This window comes from Amblyomma americanum, chromosome 8, assembly GCF_052857255.1.
Source record: "Amblyomma americanum isolate KBUSLIRL-KWMA chromosome 8, ASM5285725v1, whole genome shotgun sequence".
NCBI lineage: Eukaryota > Metazoa > Arthropoda > Arachnida > Ixodida > Ixodidae > Amblyomma > Amblyomma americanum.
The window spans coordinates 26857428-26879905 of NC_135504.1; the positions used below are offsets into that span (position 1 = coordinate 26857428).

The following is a 22478-nucleotide window of genomic DNA, read 5'->3' on the forward strand; positions in this document are numbered from 1 at the left end:
TCTACTGGCTCCTGCAGAGTTTTTTTTGTTGTTTTATTGACAACATTTTTTTCTTGTTTATGTTGTAATGGTATTCCTCAATTAAAAAAATTTCTCACCTAAATCCCTTCGGGTTTTTCTGCTATAAGTTGCAAAAATAATACTGAAATTTAATGAGAAAACTATGTTTAAGAACTTCATCATCATTTATTTACCCTTAAGGGCCCCAGGGGGCATTACATAAGGGGGGGGGGGGAACAGTAATCATGTCACAAAGAACAAAATTGTAACATAAACTTAACACATGTAGATACAACTGTGAACACTTCAAAAGAAAAACAAGCAAGTAAGTTAGTAAACAAAAAAAGAAAAAAGGGCCTTCAACAGGAATTAGTTGGGGAATAAATCAATTAACATCTGTTTAAATTTTAGGGTATTAACTTCATTCACAACACTGTCTGGAAGGACATTCCACTCGGCTATGGCAGCTGACAAGAACGAGGAATTGAACGCATTGGGGTGCCCTTAATGAAGGGGCATATAAGCATGAGCTCATAGTAACAGTTTGTATTAACGTGAATGTATGTTTCTCGTATAAGTTATGTGTATTGGAGTGCTTTGTCGTTGGGCTTGTTGGCGCTTGCTACGATTAAAGCTGTGTGTTCTAACTATAGGCAGATCTGCATGGTTCCGCAGGGTGACACATTTTAGTGTACGTTGCTTCTATTTTCCTGAATTTTTGGAGCGTGCTTATTATCATTAAGCAACTCTTTAAAACATTTTGTAACTTGTCAGAAAGGTTAGAAATCTAAGGACATATTACATGGATGCTTTATACAAATAAATGTTCCTGCTATCAGCATGCAGTTACCGATTCCAGCGGCTACTGGTCCAGCGGCTACTGGTCCCAGTAGCTAATGGTCCCATTAACTAATGGTCCCAGCAGCTACAGGGAATGGGCCAATAAACCCATTGAACTAGGACCATAAAGAATCCCATTTGGACATTTTCACCCGAGATAAATCTGCCCCCGAAAAAAAGCCCATGCGTAACAGCACAACGGACGAGAGCAGGAATGCTGTTTGTCATTGTTTTCATTCCCAGCCAAGGTGGTTGAGTTCCTAGTAGTGATCTCCAACCACCGCTGTCCTGCACCACCCTTTTGCAGCAAATTTTCTAAGCTCACTGCTTCAAATTGTTCTCTGCCGGCCCTTTGAAAACATTAATTTTGTCTCGATGTATCTGCGGTCGCCCTAATAGACCACCAATCATTACACATACCAGCCTAGTCCACTTGCTGCTCTTTGTTTCATCTTGCTAGTTTCAGCTCAAAAGTGCAAATTTCGCACATAAGCCTGTGAGCACTTAGCATGTTTGAAGCAGTAAAAGCAGCAACCAGCACAGCCGCGCCTAGAAAAGGCGCTAACTTCACCTGTCCAGGCTGTGCTCCCACTGTTATCTCCCATCTTTCCCCTCGCTTAATGCAGATGCCACCTGCATGAGCCCTTGCCAAGTTGCCAAACAAAGAAGCGCCGACTGGAACCAGAGGAGGTGGGTACCACCGTCGTCGTCATGCCTGGAATATTTGCGTGTGCAACAAACTGTCCTCTCTTCCTCCGACTCCCTGAGCCCCCTCTCTTTGCTCTTTTCTCTACGCATAGATCACATGCAGCTGCTGTCTGGTGTCTGAAAATAGCTGAGCGAGGCGAGTTTCCTTGTCACGCCATGAACAGAAGCACAAAGACGACCACACTTTATCACGCCTTAGTAAACTAAATAAGAGCTAAGTAAACACTCCAGAAATATGAAGAGAACCGATCCCTATGGACAGCTGCAACCAAAAAAAGTTGAGAAATTTTGTGTATACCCATTGCTAAAAATAAATTTAACAAAAAGGTAACGACCCATGCTTTGCCTGTGATCTTCAAAAACCAGTGTTCATACATATTCAGAAGGGCCTCCAATCTATTCAGGTAATCTGTCTAGAAAACATAGACATGCACATGAGCAAATGCACACATGCTTATGTTAAGTTTTTGTATTGTGGTTAAAGCCGTGTATGCATCTGCATGCAAATCCGTTTTATACTAACTGAAACTAGCTAACTATCTGAAGCTGTATCAAACAGACTCACCCTAAAACTTCATTTTCTATAGTACACTTCTCCACAATACACAATGGAAGCGATCTCAAGAAATATGAGCATTGTATGCACCCAATTTTTGAAAGACATGAGCTAGTCACCAAGTAAAAACCAAAGCTTGCAAACTTTCTAAAGGAGAGTAAACTCTGCTTTTGTATGCCACAAAACAAAATATTGTTTCTGTATCAGTTCCTGCTGTTAACACCTTCATGTAGCCTCACTTGGTGTCGGAGAGAATTCAAATCACTACACAGGCTGTAAAAAAGGTTTGCAGCCAACATTATTGTGACCGTACTGTGAATAAACTAACATTACTTGTTCATGCTCTAAAGTGTTGTAAACGTCTGTCAGGATGATCATAAATTTTCTTGTAAAGCTTCCGAGCTCAAGCCATAATTTACAGGGCATGGCCGAGCTGCGTGTATTTCGGATTACCAAACACTATCACCTGCTCAGCTTATTAACCTTAATCTGATTATTCCAATGAGTTTAGGGGAATCCATCAAAGTGGAGTAAATTTGTATAGAAATAAGAATTGAGAAAGCTGCACAGATTTGCTTTGTAGTCTTACGACATGGTTGAATGGATGCTAATGAGCGATTACACCACTATCATTAATTTGATCATGCATAACCTAACTCCCTAATAACTCCTTATGCAAATCCTTCTGTGCCCGTATATTTTCAGTCTTGTCACCAGGATTTCCAAGTATACAAGAATTGACATATGTAACATTCGGTTCTAGGTTAAGGGGGCGTGTAATGATGTCATGAAATTCAATTGAAACTGCATTTCTATATCATATGAGTGTTTTCTGCGTGCCGTATCTTCATTATCTGCATATTACTTCAGACACTCGCACTTCCAAAAGGCTGGCTTCGCAGTGTGTATTTTATTGGCCGCAAACTCAGAATCTGCATTTTATCAGTGAATGCTACATGCCATTCAAAGTTATGCAGGCCTCTTCATGCCTAGCTACTTGTCCTTTTTCCCTTCTTTTTGGAAAATTTGGCAACAGGAATTGCCATAGTTATGTTGAGCATTGCAGTCATGTTCAAGCAGTATATGAGCATTTTGCTGGCTGGCGAGATATCACTAATTTACAAAATCAGTTCTTGAGGTGACAGACTGCACTTAATGATGTTGTGGCTGACAGTTTGCTTGAACTTCAAAACATATTATCTCCAAACTCTGCCGTGTATTCTCTGTAGAGCGTTTATATTGGTCACAAAAGACTGGATGCCTTCAGTGGTGGAGTACTTTTTCTAAAGAAAGGATTACCCATTGTCATACCAGTGGTCGCTAATAAGTCAAAAAGCATTTGCCAAAGTGGATGGCATTTAGTGCATGAATAAAATTACTAGGTTCTAGTAAATTTGTCTAGTCACAAATGTTACCACTGTTCGCATGTCTGACTGTTACCTGTTGCATGATGGCTGGGAATCCAAAGAGGTTCATTGCCTGCCGGTCAATTAGACGTGGGAACATCTGTAGCGTAGGATCCAAAGCCAACTGCAGTGCAGCAGGATTGGTGGCTGGTGTTGCAGCTGCGGCTGCTGCAGCAGCGGCCATGTGTGCCCCTGTAAGCGTTCCATCGGTGGTAGTGGATGCCATGTTGTAGTCCGTATTTGCTGCCACTTCACCCTCCACAATTGGTGGTAATGGTACGATGGCACTGTCAATACCTCGCACTTTCACGTGGAGCTTTATTCCCTGTGGTGGGCTCTGTCGGTGCACGGTGATCAATGGCTCCTGATAGGTGAGAGGTACGTGATATTCTCAGTGGCTTAAACTCCACGCACACTATATCTGGAAAGGAGCGCAGTGACGCTCTTCACGGCTTTTTTACAAATGCAGTTGTTTTCTAGCCAGAAAGTGTGCTCATGGAAAACGGGCGAGTACGTGAGAATTAGAGAACTCTTGTAGCCCGTTGAATGGAGACCATGTAATAGATACGGTCAACAACTTGCACATACATTTCATAGACACGGCGGTCTCAAAGCCAAATAGCACCTTGTTTCTGCAGTCTGCAGCAGGACAAGCTCCTCCTTTTCACGTGCTCGCTTTTACACAGCTGTCTTGTTGGAAACAATTGCCTATCAATCTGGCGAGTCCCACCACCAGCTGTTGTTCAGTGGCTGCCGTTCAAGAATACGTTTTAGCACATTTGCATTTGTTTGTAGTCTTCTTGCTTCTTTTCTGAGTTGGTTGGAACTGTGCTGACGCAAAGAAGGCACTTACACACACTTGAAAAACACAGCTGAGCAGAGCACCAAAATTTTGGTGAAGAAACAGGAGCAGTAAAATGGATGGTGTGATTTGTCGCAGCTTATGTTCCGCTGTGTGTGTTGCTCGAACAATTGCCTCAGCCTACAAGCGATTATTTGCAGTGTTGTACCAAGTGATTTGCTAAGCATTAATAAGCTTCTGCACAATTTCTTCTATACAGAAGACTTTTTGCTGCCATCCAAATAAAAGGGAAAAGCCCGTTTCCTTTTTGTGATCCATCTATGCAAAAGTAGTACAGGAAAAACAAGGTAGTCAGTAAATGTCCAAGGCACAGATCTCCTTTTTTCTGAGCTGCAGGCAACACAACTAGCTTAGGCAGTGGTACTCATGCCAGAGCGTTGCAGTCTTGCACCAGAACTAGTGTGATACAGAGTGGAGCTTAAATAGTATAAGTCATAAAACGGGCATCAGGGCACTGTGGCTGGCACTGATTCTCGGAAGCCTAATTAAGAAAATTGGTGTTTATGTCACGTAGATGAATGAAGCGGTCTGGTTGTCTTCGCCTACTGTTTTTTCTTTAGCCCCAATCTAACCTTTGCGACATTCACTGGCCAGATGCACAACCCCACCTAAAAGCTTTGCTGCTCAAACACTTCACTCACGGACCGTACTTCTCACAAACACAATTCAACGCCACCAGCCTTGACTCGGAATCAACTGGCTGTGAGAATGCAATGTCGAAGCTCGATGTGCTGTCCTGAACCCACTGTTGCCAGTCGCTGACGAGTGCAGCACAAGCAGTTCACCAAAGCCTATATGAAGAAAGCACAGCACTGGAGAAAATGGGCCTTCGATGTCACTACTCAGCGTTTGCTGCAGAGGAGCCCACGACGAACAGCAGAAATCCCTCGAGGGCTCACGGGACGGCTTCTGGAGATGAGCACATGGAGAACAGAACAAACCTCCTAGCCTAGCGCAGATGGTCACCGCACCAATCCCCCAAGTAGTACCACGCGGCCCGGCAGCTCCGAAAGAACGACGGCGATGCAACAGCAGCGCTGCGTCGGGGTTCCGGCCCTCTCTACCGTCCGGCCTGTCTAACGTTCATCCGGGGCAGATTAGACGTCAGCGGACTCCACTGTACACGCAAAACCCGATCCACGAGGCCTAACGGCGGCGATGTCCGTTAATCCGAGCACGAGGACGGACGCCGCGAACTGTTCGCGGTAGCTTGGTTCGCGTGGCCGCGGTAGGCTTATGCTAACGTCACTACGCAATCCCCTAGGTGGGGGGTGCCGCGAGTGTTCGGGGAGGAAGGAAAATGGCTCCGAGGGCAAGCAGGAAAAAAGAGAGAGAGAGAGAGGACCAGCAGCGTCTTGCGAGATTTCTCCTTTCCCTCCGCAACTCTGCTTTGGCCCCGGCTCTCCGAAAGAAACCGTTTGGTTCGGGGCTCGCGTCATAGGCCGGCTATGTTGTGCCAGCCAGCCTGCGCGTAGGGGAAAGGGAGAGGAGGACCCCCGTGCCCTCCGGGGTTTCTATATTCGGAACCCCGCGGTGAGTCGGCCTGGAGGGGTTCAGAGAAAGAGGGAGAGGGTTTGCATGAGAGAGTCTGTGAGCCTCCGAATGCTGGTGGATGCTCCCGCTACGGCGGCTAGAAGATGCTTCGGCTCCGAGGGGCTCGACCGGGAGGGAGGAAGGAAGCTGACGAAAGACGAGCGATGAGAAAGCGCCACACGAGGGCGATTTACGAAGCGCCTCGCACGGGCAGCTCCTTCCCCTACGCCGCAAGCCATGGCGGCGCCATGACTCGGCGCTTGCAGAACCGCCACATGTAGACGATGCGCGCGTTTCAGCTACTTCAGCCGCCAGATGACGCCAGCGTCGTGGTGGCTGACGGTGGCTATGGATCGGCGGGTTGGCTGACGAGGTGGATGTGAAGGGGGAGGTCTTTTCTCGCACAAGAATTTTTGGCATGCATAACTTTCCCTGACGCACGCGGATGCATCCTGCGCCGGTACCTGCCCTCTGCAGGTCTGCTCGCTGGAGAAAGCGAGCGCATTGTTTTTTGCTTGAAGGCCTGGCGAGCTGAAAGGTGACTGCTTAGGGTGGCGCGTTTAATGTCTGCTGCGCGCGCCCTCTGCTTGCAATGGCGGGACCTCGGCCGGATGTGGACAAATTGCAGCAGCTGCGAATAGTCCGGCGGAGACGGTGCGCTCCTATTTGAGGAGTCGCGTCCTGCTCCCAGAGCGTCACGGTTGCGCGCCTGTCACAACTGTTTGGTGCGCGGTGTAAGCCACTGGAGTCAGGTCCAGAGTAACCGGTCTCAGTCTCAAGCAGGAACGCCGCTGCCTAATAAGAACCAATAAAGAAGTCGCTGACTTCTAGATTGCGTCACCGCATCGTCTGCATGCGGGCTGACAAAGCGAAGATTAACTTCAAAGTGGAATGCGCTTCCCAGGGAGTTCCTTTGAAAAAGCGAGGTTTTGGCGACGCCCGGTATTTTAAACGCTGGAGTCGGAGCCCGACGTTACTACTAGCGCCACCTGGAGAATGCGCCATAAGTGAAGCAGAAAAGCGGGAGCTCAAAATCGAGAAAAGCAACAAAACGTGCTAGCGTGGATTAATATTAGGAACAATAAATAAGAGGAACATGGGAGACGGGCGATTTTTTTTCGCATAAGTTTTATGCGAGAAAATCGCGTCGATCCGCGTTTCCCAATTTTACAGCGACAGCTGTATCTGCGACGTTCCCCGAAACCGACGTGAACCTGTCCGTGATCACACCCGCACGTGCCTCGCACTACATTTGCCCCGCGGTCAGGAGACCACTCCGTGCAGTGATCTTCCTACACACCCTGTGGGGGGTACACCCACCTTTTCGGAAGGCATGCTTTAAATTCGTAACAATTTTATTTATTTCTTACATACAACGGAAAATTTTGTTCAACAGCGCCTGAACCCTTACCAAAATTTATTTAGACAGTATATAGACTGTGCATAGACTTCTGTCTATAAAGTCTATAGACTCTCTACAGACAAATTCTAAACAATAGTCTATAGGCAATACAAATCCTATAGACAGTCTATAGACAATCTATAGATTTACGGCCACACACTTTTAGTAGACATTTGTCTATAGACTATGAATAGTGAAAAGGATATATCTATAAGAATGAAATAGAGTCAATAAGAAGTCTGTAGACCATTTTTATAGGGGAAGGAGGGTGCATATGTGAAGGGGCAATAGTTCGTAACTGGCTTGTGCTGTGATAGGCCACGAAAAAAAAAATAAACATGACTACCACTTTCCTACCCCAAACAGCCTCTCCCCCTCCACCCCCTTCCCCTAAAAAAATTACAGACCACCCATTTCAATACCTGGGCAACCCCTGAACTCGTTCACGCAGCCCGTGCCCCATGCCTCGTACAACCATTGTTGTCTTCAGGTAGGACGTGGCAAAACGCTTCTCAGACGCTCTGTGCACGCAGCGGGTGAACGCCTGGGCCTTACCTTGATAGAAGGTATTCAAGAAAGGGCGCAAGGGGCAAAGACTCTAAAAACAAACAGTTTTTCAGTTGCTCTCGCTAAGTTTCGGGACTTGCGCAGCATAGCGAAGCGTAGTCAATTTTTTTTTTCTACCAAGTAATGCACTGTGCAAATCACGGTTCTCACCACAACACTGCATGCAGTAAAGAAGCGCTGAAAGTCGGTGAGCGTCCACGACGAGATCGCAGCTACGACAAAGTGTATGGGCTGGACGAAAAGCAGCAGGAAGGGGAAACGCGCTGAGCTCTCTCGGGGACTTCCTCGCTGACATTCAGTTCGGTTTATTCCAGTCATGTACAGGTACTGAGGAGATGTAAGCAGAAAAAAGCCGCTCATGCGGCTTGATTCGTTGCCTCTTTCCCCACTGTGTCCCGACGCAGTCCGCGAATCTTTGCGTCGAGTCCATTCCTATTATACCGAGTGGCTGTGTTTTTCGTTCACTGTTCTTTCTCCCTTACGTTCCGCGATCCTTCGCCCTGTGTCCCCAATAGACGGCAGCGGGCGATTGTTCCAGCCACTCTGCCCCAGGACGAGCTGAGGCCGCAGGCTGGAAAAATAACGAGAAAAAGGGACAGTCAGGATATAGCTGTCGGAATCTCAGGGGGAGAAGCTAGGGGGAAAAGCAACTCCCTAGTGGCGTTCCTCTTTTCCCCCTTTTTTTCCCTACTTCCGGCATCCCGAAAGAGAAGGGCTCACCTCGGAAGAAAAATGCAAAGCGCAGCCGCGTATGAAGTCTGCCGGAGTGGCGTATACAACGCGACGCTTTTTACGCTTCTTTCTCCGCGAATTCCTTTCTTCTTTCTTGCGACTCGCTCGTTCGTTCCCTCTTGATCAAAAGGAGATGCAGGAGGCTGCGACCGACTGTACTTCGCTCTTTCAAAAACCGTGCAGTGCAAAAAAGGTACTATCAGCGACAAATGAAACGCGAACAGGACAACTGAACCACGAACAGCAAATGTGAAGATCTTAGCCGTCAGAAGCGCAATACCAGCGGAACATAATTTCACTCTGAAGACGCGAAGACTGTATACGTTAGAAGTGCTAATTAACCTCGCTTGTATTTCCTCTCCAGGGAGCTAATATGCTGGGTTTTTTTTTTTCTTTTGGGGGGGGGGGGGGGGGTTGGGCGCTTCAGTTTTCTTGTTCGCGTTTCATTCAATGTTGGTAGTTACAATGCTCATGTCAGGTAGGAAGCAGTGCTGCAGTGCTCTAATGCAATACAGCGTTGTCACGTTGGTTATGCATCCATGCCTACCGGTGTTCGATTCCACGATCTAAATGATGTTTTATAACACAGGCGCAGCTCGCAACCGGAATGCTCTGTGTAATATATTTGCTGTAAACGCGACCACGTCAGGCCACCGGGCAGCGACGATGGAGAAACGACAAGTGCACTGGACGAAGCCCCTGTCAGGTTGACGAAGATGACGATGTCCTCAGGCTTTTAATGGCACATACCCACGGCGGGGGGGTGGGCCAGTAGTGTACATTGTGGATAAAATCAAGTGCAAACTTCATCTTCTTCGATGACGCATCTTAACACTGGTGATGATCAGTGACGTAGCATGACTGACTGTAGCGCCACATGGAGGAAGGAAAGAACTCGGGAGAGGCGGCTACGTGAAAACTCAGCCCCCCCCCCCCCCTCTTCCCTACTTGGCTGCCGTCCCAGTGCGCATGTGCAGCAGGCAGTGCAGCAGACGACGACGCCGCGCTCAGCGTTACTACTGGCTGCACAGTCGACCAAAGACTTCCAGTAGTTCTTACGAGCGCGCGTGACTTCCGGCACATTTTTTGGAGTACACCTTGGATAGCGAGGGCCCTCTCCTGTCTCCTAAGCTTTCCTTCCTCCACGTAGCGCCATCTAACAAAGCGCACAACAGTCCTTACAGGAAGCAGCCACATGTTGCGCCATCTAACACGGCGTACAACAATCATGGCAGAATACAACAATATTACTATCTTTAATGGTGTCTTCGACTGGTCGCTCCCACGATCCGGTTCGGATCTGGCAGAGTGGGAGCCGCTCTCGCTCTGAGCGCATAGAGAGACTAGTCAAGCCGAATGGTCAGCGAGTTTTCAGAGCGGAAGCGCAGGAGGCAGAAGGACGACGTAACTTCCGTAACCATGACGCGGCATCGCTGCTGATGTCAACAGTAGCCGCACGTAAGGTCCCTTGATTACCTTTAGCCGCATGTGGTCGCACAGTTTGCATCGCGGTCACCGCTTAGCCTGTATCGATCGCTACCCCGGCTTTCCGTCCTACGGGACGCTCATTTTTCGAACATCGCCTTGTGGATAACACTGTCGTCCTCGTCTGAGCAGCTGCTGGAATCGCTGTTGTCATGCGACCGCAACACAGACCGCGTTCCTAGCGTACATGCTTATCCGGCGTTTCTTGAACATTTTGACTCACACAGCGCGGCACCCGCAAAACACAACGCAGCAAGCGTGACTGCGTCAAGAGCACACACTTGCTTCTGCCTACGAGCAGGGGACGCCGAGGCCTCGCACCGCTTTCGCGAAATGGCGGGTGGCTCTGTCACGTGGACTCATCTCGGAGCCGCTCCGACTTTTTTCTCGGAGCGCCTCAGAGCGCTCTGAGCTGGAGGCGAGCGCTCAGAAAGAACCAGCCGAATGTAGTCAGAGCGGCCGGTTTCGACCAGCCGAATGTGCGGTCGCCTCTCAGAGCGCTCTAGAGCGATCTAGAGCGACCAGTCGAAGACACCATAAATAAAACGGGAAGCACAGCACTATAGTAAGTGCGCCTCCACGGCGAGTTTTTTTTTTTCTTCAGCAAGCGTCCCGAAGGCTGCACGGTTTTGAACGAGACGGAGCATCACGGATGAGAAAAGCGCGCGCCGGAGGGGCTTCGCGAAATTGCCGACACATAGCGGACTCGACGACTGGCGCGTGGCTTCGCGCCGTGGCGTGTGGCGGCGGACAAGGAAAGAATGCGCGGGCGAACTGCTTTTTTGCCGCCTTCTCCGCGAACAGTGTGAAAAAGAGGGGAGAGAAAGAAATGGGAAAGCGAGGAGGAATGCAATCCAAAGGGCGTCGCTTCAACGGGAGGAAGGCAGTAATAAGAAAGAGCAGGAATGGTATACGGCCAGCTTGGGCGTCAGCGAAAGGCACTGCTGCACATACGACGGCCGGAACGCACGGTGAAACGTGTTAGAAAAAAAAAAAGAAACTAGCGATCATAGAAAGTGCGAGTCCAGAAGGGACTGAACTCGGAAAGACGAGCATCTGGTATATACTCCATCTCACAAGTTGTGTGCAGCACTGTGTAAGCTACAGCTCTGTCGTCTAATCAGGCCTGACGGTGGGGACACAACAAATAGTCCACCAAATATTTGAACAGCGTTAAACTATTTCTCAAACAATAATCACGGCAATTGGGAAGGTAGTTCTGGGGTTTTTTGTTGTTGTTGTTAAAGTGCAGCGACCGTATTAAATTCCTGAAATTAGCAGAGGAAGGCCGCACGAACAGCACTGCGGAGGCCAGTTGCGAAGTGGTGCGTCACCATTCGCAAACATGGCGTCCGCCGAGTCGCCTGTCTCTCCTGAGTGTGTGCAGCAGTTGGACACTGGTGCTTTTTCCTTCCCAGAGATGGAGCCACCAGTCGCGGGATGACTGGTTCGAAGGAGCACATTTATGCAACGCGAACCGTTCCGATAGGTTCAGATCGCCGTAGTGTCCCTATAATGCTGCAAACGACTCCTGGGATGCAATATAGTCAGTATATCGCTGGTGGCACTTTGTGCGTCCGTTGCCAGAAGCATCTAACCAGAGGGGTTGGCTTCGCAGCCTTGCTGTGTGCATCGTTATTCGTCACCGTCAGCCTTCCAGTGCTTTCGAAGAGGAGATGAACACTCTCCTCGCCCTTGCGAGGCTTGGGACTTCCACGGAGTCTACAGGAGCCCCACAGTGAGACTTAGAAGCAAACCCCTTGGTCTCTTTACTTTTGAAAGAGACTATACATCACAAGAGTGCCCTGGAAAAACAAAACAAAAATGTTTCAAGTCCCCGTGGCTTCAATCGGAGTTGTAAACTATCTTTCGACACTTTCGTGGGCTTCCCACATCAATATTTTACACGTGCCTTTGGTAACTAATAAAAATCCACCCTTACTGCCTCCGACTCGTGTCTGAGATTATAACCTCTCCAAACAAGTTATAATTATTCTGTGTGTCAGTGCGACTGATATGCGTGCAGCGGGGCATCGCGGCCCCAAGCTTCACAGGACTAGGTCATTTCTTGTGCTGCACATTAGCGTCGACATTATGAGTTCAGTGGAGAATTGAATAACGTCCGCCTACATCATTAGACTAAGAAGACAAACAAAAGAGCAACCAGCGGTCTTCAGAGAGGGAAGAAAATGGGGAGCGAGGCGCTCTGCCCGTCGTGTGCGTATAAAATTTCCTCGGCACCAAAATGGAATGGATGGCGGCAAACAGAGGCGGGCCGTGCGGGGAAACGCGTGCGGAAACAAAAAGAAAGAGAAACGAGTGAGGAAGTCGTGGGGCAAAAGAGTCGCGGCACCGAATTCGGGAAGGTTGGGGAAGAATCGGGTTCTATGGGCTTCCTTGAGGAAGTTGGAGGGAGTCGGATAGGTTCTTTTTTTTTTCATTTTTCCCCCCATGTGAAAGACCGAAGGAAGGAGCAAGAACAGCGGGAAGGGAAAAAAGGAAAACGCCATAGGGGAACAAGGGAGGAGCAGCGGCGGATGGTCGACCGCATTGCGGATTGCCAAAGTAAGTGTGTGTGTGTGTGTGTGTGTGTGTGTGTGTGTGTGTGTGTGTGTGTGTGTGTGTGTGTGTGTGTGTGTGTGTGTGTGTGTGTGTGTGTGTGTGTGTGTGCGCGTGTGTGTGTGTGTGTGTGTGTGTGTGTGCGCGCGCACGACGCTCGTGCGTCTGTATCTTGCCTCAAGCGCAGACATACAATGTGTGTCGGGAAAGTTCGTCCCTCTTTCCCTACCTCAAAGCTTTGGCTGCCCTCCCCTTCCTGTCTCTTGTTATAAGTAACGAGACTTCTTTTTGTATTTGTATTCTCGCTTCAAGCGAGAGAGTAGAACGTCTTTCATATTGTAGAAGTTCAGCAAGCCTTCTAGCAATCGGTATTCTCCGGGCTAAAAAAAAAAACGCGGGAATATAGGGAGAAATTTCAGGGAATCCGGGAGGGTTAAAGCGCGCGCAGTGCCGCTCCTTCGATATTTCACGACCAGCGCAAATGGCTGGGCTATATAAGAGACAGCGGACGTCGCGCCCTCGGAAAAGGACTGGGAAATGAATGTAGCGTCTCCAGCAACGAGGTCGCTTCGACCGCGAGTTCGCTCAGCATGCATGCAGAAAGTTCGCCAGCTCGCGTCGCTGGACTTGTCAGAACGCACTTGAAAGACTAGCTGCTCGCATGACTTAGGGAGTGTGCTTTAACCTTTTAAAGCGCATGTAACCCCCCCCCCCCCCTACACACACACACCTTTTGTTTCTTCTTATAATCTTTGTAGTGTACTTTTCTCGGTATACTGATTTCGTCGTCCTCTATAGACGTAACTGCAATGGGCAAATCCAGTGTATTGTTTTTAGTATACGCACTCATACATGGCCGTAGCCTCAACCGTAGCCTTAACACATGGCACCCAGGAAGCCGGCAACAGAGTCTATAAAAATTCTATAGACCATTTTAAAAGAATTAGATGTTGGGCTAGTTGGTTTTCTAACAAAGTATGAATATTTTTACCGCAAACACGACAGGACATAGAAACAAATACAAACACGAGCGCTATTGTTTGTCCGTGTTTGTCTATTTCTTTCTATGTCCTGCAGCGTTTGCGCTAAACATATGCATACTTTGTCCGTAGACTGTCTATAGACCGTTTTTATGAGGAATTCACCTGCACCAGCGACAGTATACATGAAGCTTACCGTGGTTTCTGTCTCCCACGCGCCATGCGCGTTCCGGCGATCATTCGTTCTGCTCGCGGTTCGCTAACGGCTCCAGCGCGGCCGCCTTAGTTTCGTTTTCAAGCAACAGCGAGGCGCCATACATAACCATTGCTCCGTGCGCCCGTCCGTTCATCCCGAATAAAACTCAAACGCACTCCCGCTTCGAATTCAAAATGAAGACAGAAAGAAGGGTGTGAAAGAAGAACACGCACGAAAGGCCACTGCGAACTCGACGACGTTTCCGGGGTCCGTTTCAGATGACCTGTCGCGCGAGATTTGCCCACGCTCGCTGACTCCGCTTCTTTTTTTCGTACACGCGTTCGCACACGCTCGCGTTGCGTTCCCCCCATTACACGTCCATGCCTCCAGAAATTGCCCGGATCTTCCCCGACTTTTTTTTTTTAATACGTTTGTTTCCATTTCGCTTCCTTTGGCCATCTCTGGCCAACGTCTGCTCTTCGTTCAGCCGAGCGTGCCGTTTCCCCTGCCAGCGCGGCTTATACGAGAAACCCCGCAGACGCCGCGTCCTCCTGTTTTGGGGCCCGTTGCACGGTGGCGCCCCCTGGGCGTGAACAAAATTTAAGGTCGCTGTCACTTTTTGTCGCTTTTGCTAGCTTCCTGCGTTTATCTGCACTTTCGCGTCGTCGGCGTCGACCCCACGTCCCCTAGCTCCGCGGCATTACCGTTTTGTTTGCGAAGAGCGAGGAAAAAATAAAAATAGAAAAAGACGTTACGGCGCGCGCGCGCTCACCAGTACATACAAAACACGCACGTATTGTCAAGATCCGGGCGTTTTAGCAGCTTGTGTGGCCACCGTTTCCTCCCCCCCTCCCCTATTAGAGTTTTCCGGCGCAGTTGTGTTCACACTATTATAGTGGCCGCGTTTTCGTTTTTTTACGTCTCTCGTCTGCTCTATAGCGCGGCTCTTTCTATATTGGTCTGCATCGTCTGCTCGCCGCCTGCCGTCGTCTGCTCGCTTTCTTCTGCTGCTTCCTTCCCTGTTCGTTTATTCGATTGATCGTTCTATCTGTTCTGCATTTATCTTTTGTGGACAAGGCTTGTTTCTTCGGACCCGGGGTCCGAACGAGGTTTACGGCTGGTCGAACGCGCCTCAGAGCCGCTTCCGCGTTGTGCATCTGCCGTGCGTCGTGTGGCCCGTTTCCGTGTGCGCCGTCTGGCGGCTTCTCCCTAAATCTCCCTGAATCTGCGCTCTTGTTATTCCCTGCTTGCGGGAAAAAAGGCGGCGGCTTTGAGCGTTTGTTTTCTTCGACGCCACAAAAGGCGATCCCGGTGCTCTGCACTTTAGACCACGCGACCGCCTCATGGGTAGGACCCTAGTTTCATTTTTGAAGCGATAGCGTTAAAAGCCCCGTTCGCCATAAAGTGCGATGTCGGCGTTGTGAGCGAAAAATCAACGACAGGGCTCTGGCAACGGTGGTCCACAGAGAAGCAGCCTAGGAGGTAGGTGAGACACCTAGGTCACGTGACCTTTCTGCGTCATCACAACCTGCCCACCGGATTGTGAGCAAACTGCCCACCGTGGCAGGTGGCAGTTAGATTGATGACGCACAGGAAGAGCAACCTAGGCCGCACGAGGCCCACTGCTGGGAGAGCACCTGCCATCGCAGGGCTGTGGAGCATCGCTTAAGAATGGGTAATGAGGACTACCAGGGATCTATGAATGTAAAGGAGAGAATAACCCTCTGCATGTATGGGAATTAACACTGTTCAAGCTATCGCGTCAACGCCTTAAGGCATAGCGTAAATGTCCCCTCCATTTTCTTAAGAGCGTTAGCTCTCACGTTTCTCGATTTCTTGGGGTCTGCTACCACCTCCCTTCGGCGTGAAATTTTCCAAGTGCGAGGAATTTAAGATGGACGCCCCCATAGTAAATCGATAAAACTACCCAATCGGTGATTGATTGGTGACGTCATCAGTATATCGAATTGGCTACCGATTGGTGACGTCACTGATATATCCAATTGGTGACTGTTTAGTGACGTCACTTAGAAATCCAAGATGTCGACCAATAATGGGAATTCATGATGACGTCATTAAGTAATCCAAGATGGCGGCCGACCTAGTACGCCACGTGACTATGACGTCATAATCCAAGTCGGCGAAACTCGGGTGCCGATGATGACGTCAAAACTCAATGTGGCGGACAGAAGTGAAACCACGTGATTATGACGTCGTATAAATTCTAGTAAAACAAACACCTAACGCTAGTTACTTCAACGTCTCCCAGACGGTGGCGGGAACTTTTCATTCTTTTTAATTTTACTGTTCGTTTATTTTGCTTGGTTTTCTTTATTTTTCCATTTTAATTTATTTCTCTTCTTGTTTTTACTACTTTCCTTTATTTTTTATTTCGTTCGTTTTTTTTCTCTCTCTTTACTGCTCAGTGGTGTGGGAGGCCAGATGCATACACAGCATGGCAGAACGAGCCCGCCCAGGTCAGCGCGCCAACGCAACAGTGCCTTATTTTGCGGCCCGGACGGTGCGGTCGCCTTCGGTCACCAACCTTTTCCCCCTGATACCCTCTCTCCGGCGGGAGAAAACGGCGCAGTAACAAAGAATACAAAAAAAGAAAGGCATCGGAGAAGAGACGCTGAGTGAAGGGGAAAATAGAAGCAAAGCGCCAGTTGTCCCCCCGTTGGTCTAAAATAGGCCTCGGGTCGCGCGCCGGGCCCGAACCACGGGGCGGGCCGCAGTTGCCTTTCCGGGCAGCCGGCGACGACGCCGCTGGCTCGGAACCATTAGTTACGCCGCTGAGGCATCCGGCGGACGGAAGCGGCTCGTCAGGCATGGAAACTGGAGCTCTGTTATCCCGATATAGTTGTGAAATGCGGCACGCTCCAGACAGAGGTCCAGAGCCGTTAAGTCGGCGGCGTCATCTGCGGCTGTTAAAGTCAACAGTCGAGAGCTCCTGGAATTTTGCAGGGCGCGGTCGATGGCTAGCACGACAGTTGCATACTCTAAATATAAATACGCCTGTGTGGGAGTAAGAAGGGAGCAAACTCTCCTCTAGCGCACTCCCTTGTATAAAAAGGAGTGATCTAGAGGACGGCTTACTCCCTTTTTTACTCTTTCCTGATTAGAGAGTTCATTCACAAATGTGGAGCCGGAGGTTCGTAACTGCTGCTATTAAGTAACCCTCTGGGGAGAGAACATAATGGCTGCGGTCCTCTTTTTTCATTTTTTTTCTTCAGAGGCGTGTTTCTTTGGCCTCCCTGATGCAAAGGATATCGCGTACACTCTAAACACGAATACACCTAAACGGGAATAAAAAAGGAGTAAGTTGTCCTCTGGCACTAAAAGGGAGTGCGCTAAAGACAGCTGAGTCACTTCTTACTCCTTTCTGGTTAGAGTATAGATGGGGTGGAGCGATAAAACCGCATAGGGAGAAAGCAATTCTTCAAAGGAAGGCCACGACACGTATACGGTGTCAGCTGTCGGGTGGGAAGTTGCACTGGAAGGTATATTCCGACGTAGAATGCGCGCATGGCCAGCTTGAGCAGCAGGGATTCTGATCGACTTCACCAATTCCAGCGGACCTCTCCGTCGAGGTTCGTCCAAAAGAACTTTCGGTAGGAATTTTTTTCTTGGCTATCTTAGCGCGTTCCAACCAAAAAAAAAAAGAATAGGGGCGATCAGTTGGATTGGTGCGGAGGAAATGCGAAAGCATTTTTCTTCACTCGCCAGTCTATTCCAATTCTTATTCTAATCTTATTTCGTTTTTCTTCGTAATCACTTATTTCATTCATTTGTCCTGAGTCACGCTTAATCCGGCATCTCCTTGCAGCCCTTTGTTAGTGGAGAGGGGCATTTCCCTCTCTCCACCTAGTTACCTTAGCACATGGCAAGTGCTCCCAAGCAGCATGGGTGATCAGCCCAATATTGGAAACGTATTGGCAAAGGCCAGTATAACAAAGGGCCAGAGTGAAACCATGCATTTGCAATATTGGACAGATTACATGTGCTGCTTGAGCGCAGGCTTTACACAGACCCCGCCGACGCCGTATACAGTTTTCGCCTTCATGGCATTTCTAATGTCGTCTTATTAAAGGTGAAAATTTCCCTCCCACTGGATAACCGCTCGCGAGACTGAAGGCGACTTCGCCTCAAGGACAAGTGAACCAACCGGCACTCCTCGTCTTCCGGCCCAGTTCCCCGCTAGGAGAGGGACGCCTGGCGGCGACGGCGGAAGGCGCATCTGGGCCTTCGATAAACAAAACAGCCGCGATGCTAAATCGGTTTTCAAGCGACCCGCGCGTGGGCGTTGACGGACGAACAACAGGCGGCGGCCGCACACTGTGTACGGAGGCGGAGCACCCCTTCCCTCTCCTCCTCCACCTCCTCCCCTCGGCCCAGGAGTGCCTTCATCGCCACGTCTCCATATAGCCCATCGGGAAAGGGTCACCGGGGTTTTTGCTGTAGGCATCAAGGATGGAAAATACGGACGCCAAGTGTGGCGTCAGGTACAGCGAGCTAACCACCGTGCTTGGCATTTGCTGCTCCCTGCGATATATCAGAAACTATATATTGGTACATGTCGATACATTCCCGATATATCGTGATGTATCGAAGGATTTATCAGGGCAGAAACTTGGAAGCTATATATTTTTATTTTTTTTAATTGGTTTTTGGGGAAAGGAAATGGCGCGGTATCTGTCTCATATATCGTTGGACACCTGAACCGCGCCGTAAGGGAAGGGGTAAAGGAGAGAGTGAAAGGAAGAAGAGGTGCCGTAGTGGAGGGCTCCGGAATAATTTCGACCACCTGGGGATCTTTAACGTGCACAGACATCGCACAGCACACTGGCGCCTTAGCGTTTTGCCTCCATAAAAACGCAGCCGCCGCGGTCGGGTTCGAACCCGGGAACTCCGGATCAGTAGCCGAGCGCCCTAACCACTGAGCTAACGCGGCGGGGCTGGAAGCTATATAATGAAACGGGTTCAGCTAAAGTTATAAGGACAACGCAGGGAACTATGGAAAGAAAAATGATAGGTGTAACGTTAAGAGACCGGAAGCGGGCAGAGTGGGTGAGGGAACAATCGCGGGTTAACGACATCCTAGTCTTAAATAAAGAGGAAGAAATAGGTTTGGGTAGGGCATATGCAATGCGAAGGCAAGATAACCGCTGCTCCTTAAGGGTGACGGAGTGGATTCCAAGAGAAGGCAAGCGTAGCAGAGGGCGGCAGAAGGTTAGGCGGGCGGATGAGATTAAGAAGTTTGCGGGCGCATACGGTGGGCGTACCTGGCTAAGGACAGGGTTAATTGGAGAAACATGGGAGAGGCCTTTGCCCTGCAGTGGTTGTAGTCAGGCAGAAGATGATGAAGTACCTCAGCCCCGAACCGGCGCCAAACTGTACCCAGTGTGGGACAACACGGGCTGCCCCCGTTGAACGCCTGGTAGCATATATGCTATATATTGCTGAATTGTGGATACGATTCCTTGTCACCATTGCTAAAGTCACTCCATGCCTGCATTCCAAGAAGTTCGGCGGCGCCAGAGCCAGCGCAAGGTGTGGGCGCCGAAAAGCGAGCTTAGATACGTGGTATCTGTCTCTACGGAGGGTGCTCTTTGTTCTGCGTAAAAGGAATCAGCCGGCTTGCTTTGTACACAACGCGCGTTTTTATCGAATTGCCGAAAAGCGCATGGCGTAGTAGTTGGATCCCCCTCCACGGCTGCACTTTACACAAAGGGGGTGAGGAGGAGGAGGAAGCGGTTCTGGAGGGAGGGAAGCCGCCGCCCGATCCCTCAGTGTATGTGCCTTTACTTGCTTGGACACCAAACAGCAAGGCACCGCAGCGACTGCTTCACCTTGAGTGGTTTAGCCAGGTTTAGAATAGGGTGACCTTATCGGTTAGCGTTCTGCGCATGCGCACTGGAGCCTTGCCATTCCCGTATGCCCTTAACCGATAGTGTCACGTACTTACTCTAAAACTACCATTTCACCGCGCCGATGAAAGAGAAAGGGTGAACGACGTGAAGGAGGGCAGAGAGAACATAAACAGGGCATGTGGAGGAGCAAACTAAAATGAGAAGTTGTCTGAACGCACGTGTGCTTGGGCCTGCACTCTAAAGATGAATATGCCTATATGGGAATGAAAAAGGAGTTACCCTTCCTATGGTACACTAAATTTTGTAAAAGGAAGTGCTCTATAGGGCAATGTACTCCTTCTTTTACTCCTTCTGTTTAGGGTGGATGGCGCCACTACATATGCGTACCAAGCGTCTGGAAAATCCATGTCCCCTTCCCCCGGCGGCGGTTTAGCCGACGAACGAAAGCCTGGCCTATCGTTGAGAACGCCAAGTGGAGCGCGCTTGACCGCGAGGGTCGTAAAGTATACGGCTGGCTCGGCCGGCGGTGTTCTTTTTTAGGCAGTCCTGTTTCAAGCAGTGGAGACACACAGCAGCAGTTCCGTGATGTTTTAGGATCCCTGAACTACATTTAGTGCCGCTGAACGTGACTTAGATCCGTGGAACCACGGGGGAGGGGGTACCTGAAACAAATATGTGGTATTTCTGCATTGCCAGAGCTGCAAATAATTTTCAGACATTCCACACACATACTTGGGAGCCAAATATCCTAATTTCCTCTTCAACTTCCACCTCCCTTCCAAGGTTTCTCACACGTGCAGAAGCCGGAGCGCCCCGCCTACGGAACTACAAGTCCCGCCACGGCTGAGCAAACGCAAGGCGTCTCCGAACGGGTGCCGCCATTTGGACCAGCATCGAATGGAACAAGTCCCGCCGAATACATCGCGGAGGCTGCAGGCGCGACTCCGACCGGCATGGGTCGCAAAAATAAAGCGGTCCTCTCCTTCCCTCCGCGGCTACAAAGGGCCCAAGAAGAAGCGCGCGAGACAACAACCAGTCGCCCGTCGAGAACAAGGCCGCGCGTATAGGGGGGACAAATAATCGAGACGGCGGCGCGGTTGGACCGCGGGTGCCCTTCTATTCTCGGGTTCCTACGTACACGGCAGAGAGACGCACTGTACGATCGCAGGGGCGCCGAAAAGCAGGAAGGCCTGCGAAAACAAACGGGCCGACGTCGGCCCGCCGAAACATTGTGAGGGCTCCCGTCTTGAGCAGCCGACCCTGCTCATGTCTTGCGAAGCTAGGGACGTGTTTTGTTAAGCGTCACCGGTCTGCCTCGAAGCGCACCGACATCCACTTCTCTTGAGGATGAACTACCTCAGATCTCGAGCATAAAGCTCAGAGGTCTCCCCGCCCGCGGCCTTCGCAACGACCCCCGGGGAGTTCTAGACCGTTAGCCCGCTGTCCACGACAGAGCCAGTGTTGAGAACGAGTTTAAGCAACTAAACTGCACTCACTGCCCACGTGACCGCCTTCTCGGTCGCTTGCTGGCACTTGCTTGTGGGGGCCTGAGTGCGCCTCAAGCTGCGCGAAGACGTGAGGCCAAGTTGTTCGGCGCCGACTCAATACTTATCGGGCGTATCGAACGGCGCGCTGTTGCCTCTCAAGTCATGTCCGAGAGCAATAACATCTCTCGATTCAAACAGCCTGTAGGCTTGGTCGGTGGCTTGCGATACGGCGACAAATGTTGCCTCCGCTAAGAGGCGAGAGGTTCAGGAATAATGTCAGACTCCTCTTCCTGGAGAGTAAGCCCGTTCCTTCTCGCTTTCTTTATTGGTGTTTCATATCTCTGACAGTAATGGTTCAGACCGATATATTAGGTTGGGGCAACATAAAAAGAATGAAAAATAGTCAGACACAGTAGGAGTGATCTCGCAGTGTTCATCGCCATCGTTTTTGAAACTGGCTGCCACTGCTGGCACACAGCGAAGGCTGGATCAAGCGGCCGTTACCTCCCGTATAGACTCGGAAGGCACGCCGAATTCTCCAGCGTTCCAGCCCAGGTCCTCACATAGAGATAATCACATAGCTTACCAATCCTAAGATTAATGTTTACGAGTAGCAAACAAAAAAAAACACGGAAGCAACAGGACCAAACGCCTAGCTCTCACCTCTGCTTCCATCTCAGCTTGTCTTCGTTTTCTGCGCGCAACCATGCAGGAACTTTTGTAAACTAGCAAGGCCTACAAGAGATGGTGTCTTCCATCAGCGATTTATTACAGGCCATCAGATCCAGCTTCATTAAAAGTGTAAACTTCTCAAATATACCTTTCGTTCCCTCACCCCTGCGGCATAAAGTGCATGTCGGCTTTATTTGCGCCTCTGCAGAGACCAGAGTAGCCTCGCGTAAAATTGTGTCATGATACTGAGAAGGCACGTTGTGCTTGCTAAGTCAAGGGTTGCTGCCGTGTCGCAGCGTATGTGGACAATGTCGCAGGCATCCGCGGTATAGTGTGCCCTTGCTCCTGATCAGCGCGCGCTGTTGCTTTTTATCTTTATGCGACACCCACGCCTAGCAGTGGTGTCATACGTACTATGACACCTGCAAAGTGGCAAGGTGCATGAAGAGAGGGACATCCCCCTCTTCTGTTATAGGGGAGAGGAGGGCTGCAACGGGAAAAACCCTGTCACCTGTCAAGGTTGGTACCCTGAAGAGCGAGCTGAGATCAGCCACGGTTGGCGGGTGACAAAATGTAGAGAGGAAAATCCCCCGTCCACTTGTATGGCATGTGTTCGTGCCTGG

At 49.8% G+C, this 22478-nt stretch overlaps 1 protein-coding gene across 11 annotated transcripts in view; it reads right to left on the reverse strand.

Annotated features, from left to right (window-relative positions):
* LOC144101188 (RNA binding protein fox-1 homolog 2-like) overlaps positions 1 to 22478 on the reverse strand; it is a 437474-nt gene that overhangs the window by 346855 nt on the left and 68141 nt on the right. For 2 of the 11 annotated variants that reach the window (XM_077634250.1, XM_077634249.1), the window contains exon 1: positions 3545 to 5622. The exons of 6 other annotated variants lie outside the window; for them this stretch is intronic. In XM_077634250.1, the coding sequence (XP_077490376.1) occupies positions 3545 to 3736 (192 nt within the window). In that variant the 5' untranslated portion in view covers positions 3737 to 5622. Of the gene's footprint in view, positions 1 to 3544; positions 5709 to 22478 lie in introns of those variants that run through there. 3 more of the 11 variants (XM_077634244.1, XM_077634245.1, XM_077634251.1) reach the window with 3 other exon arrangements.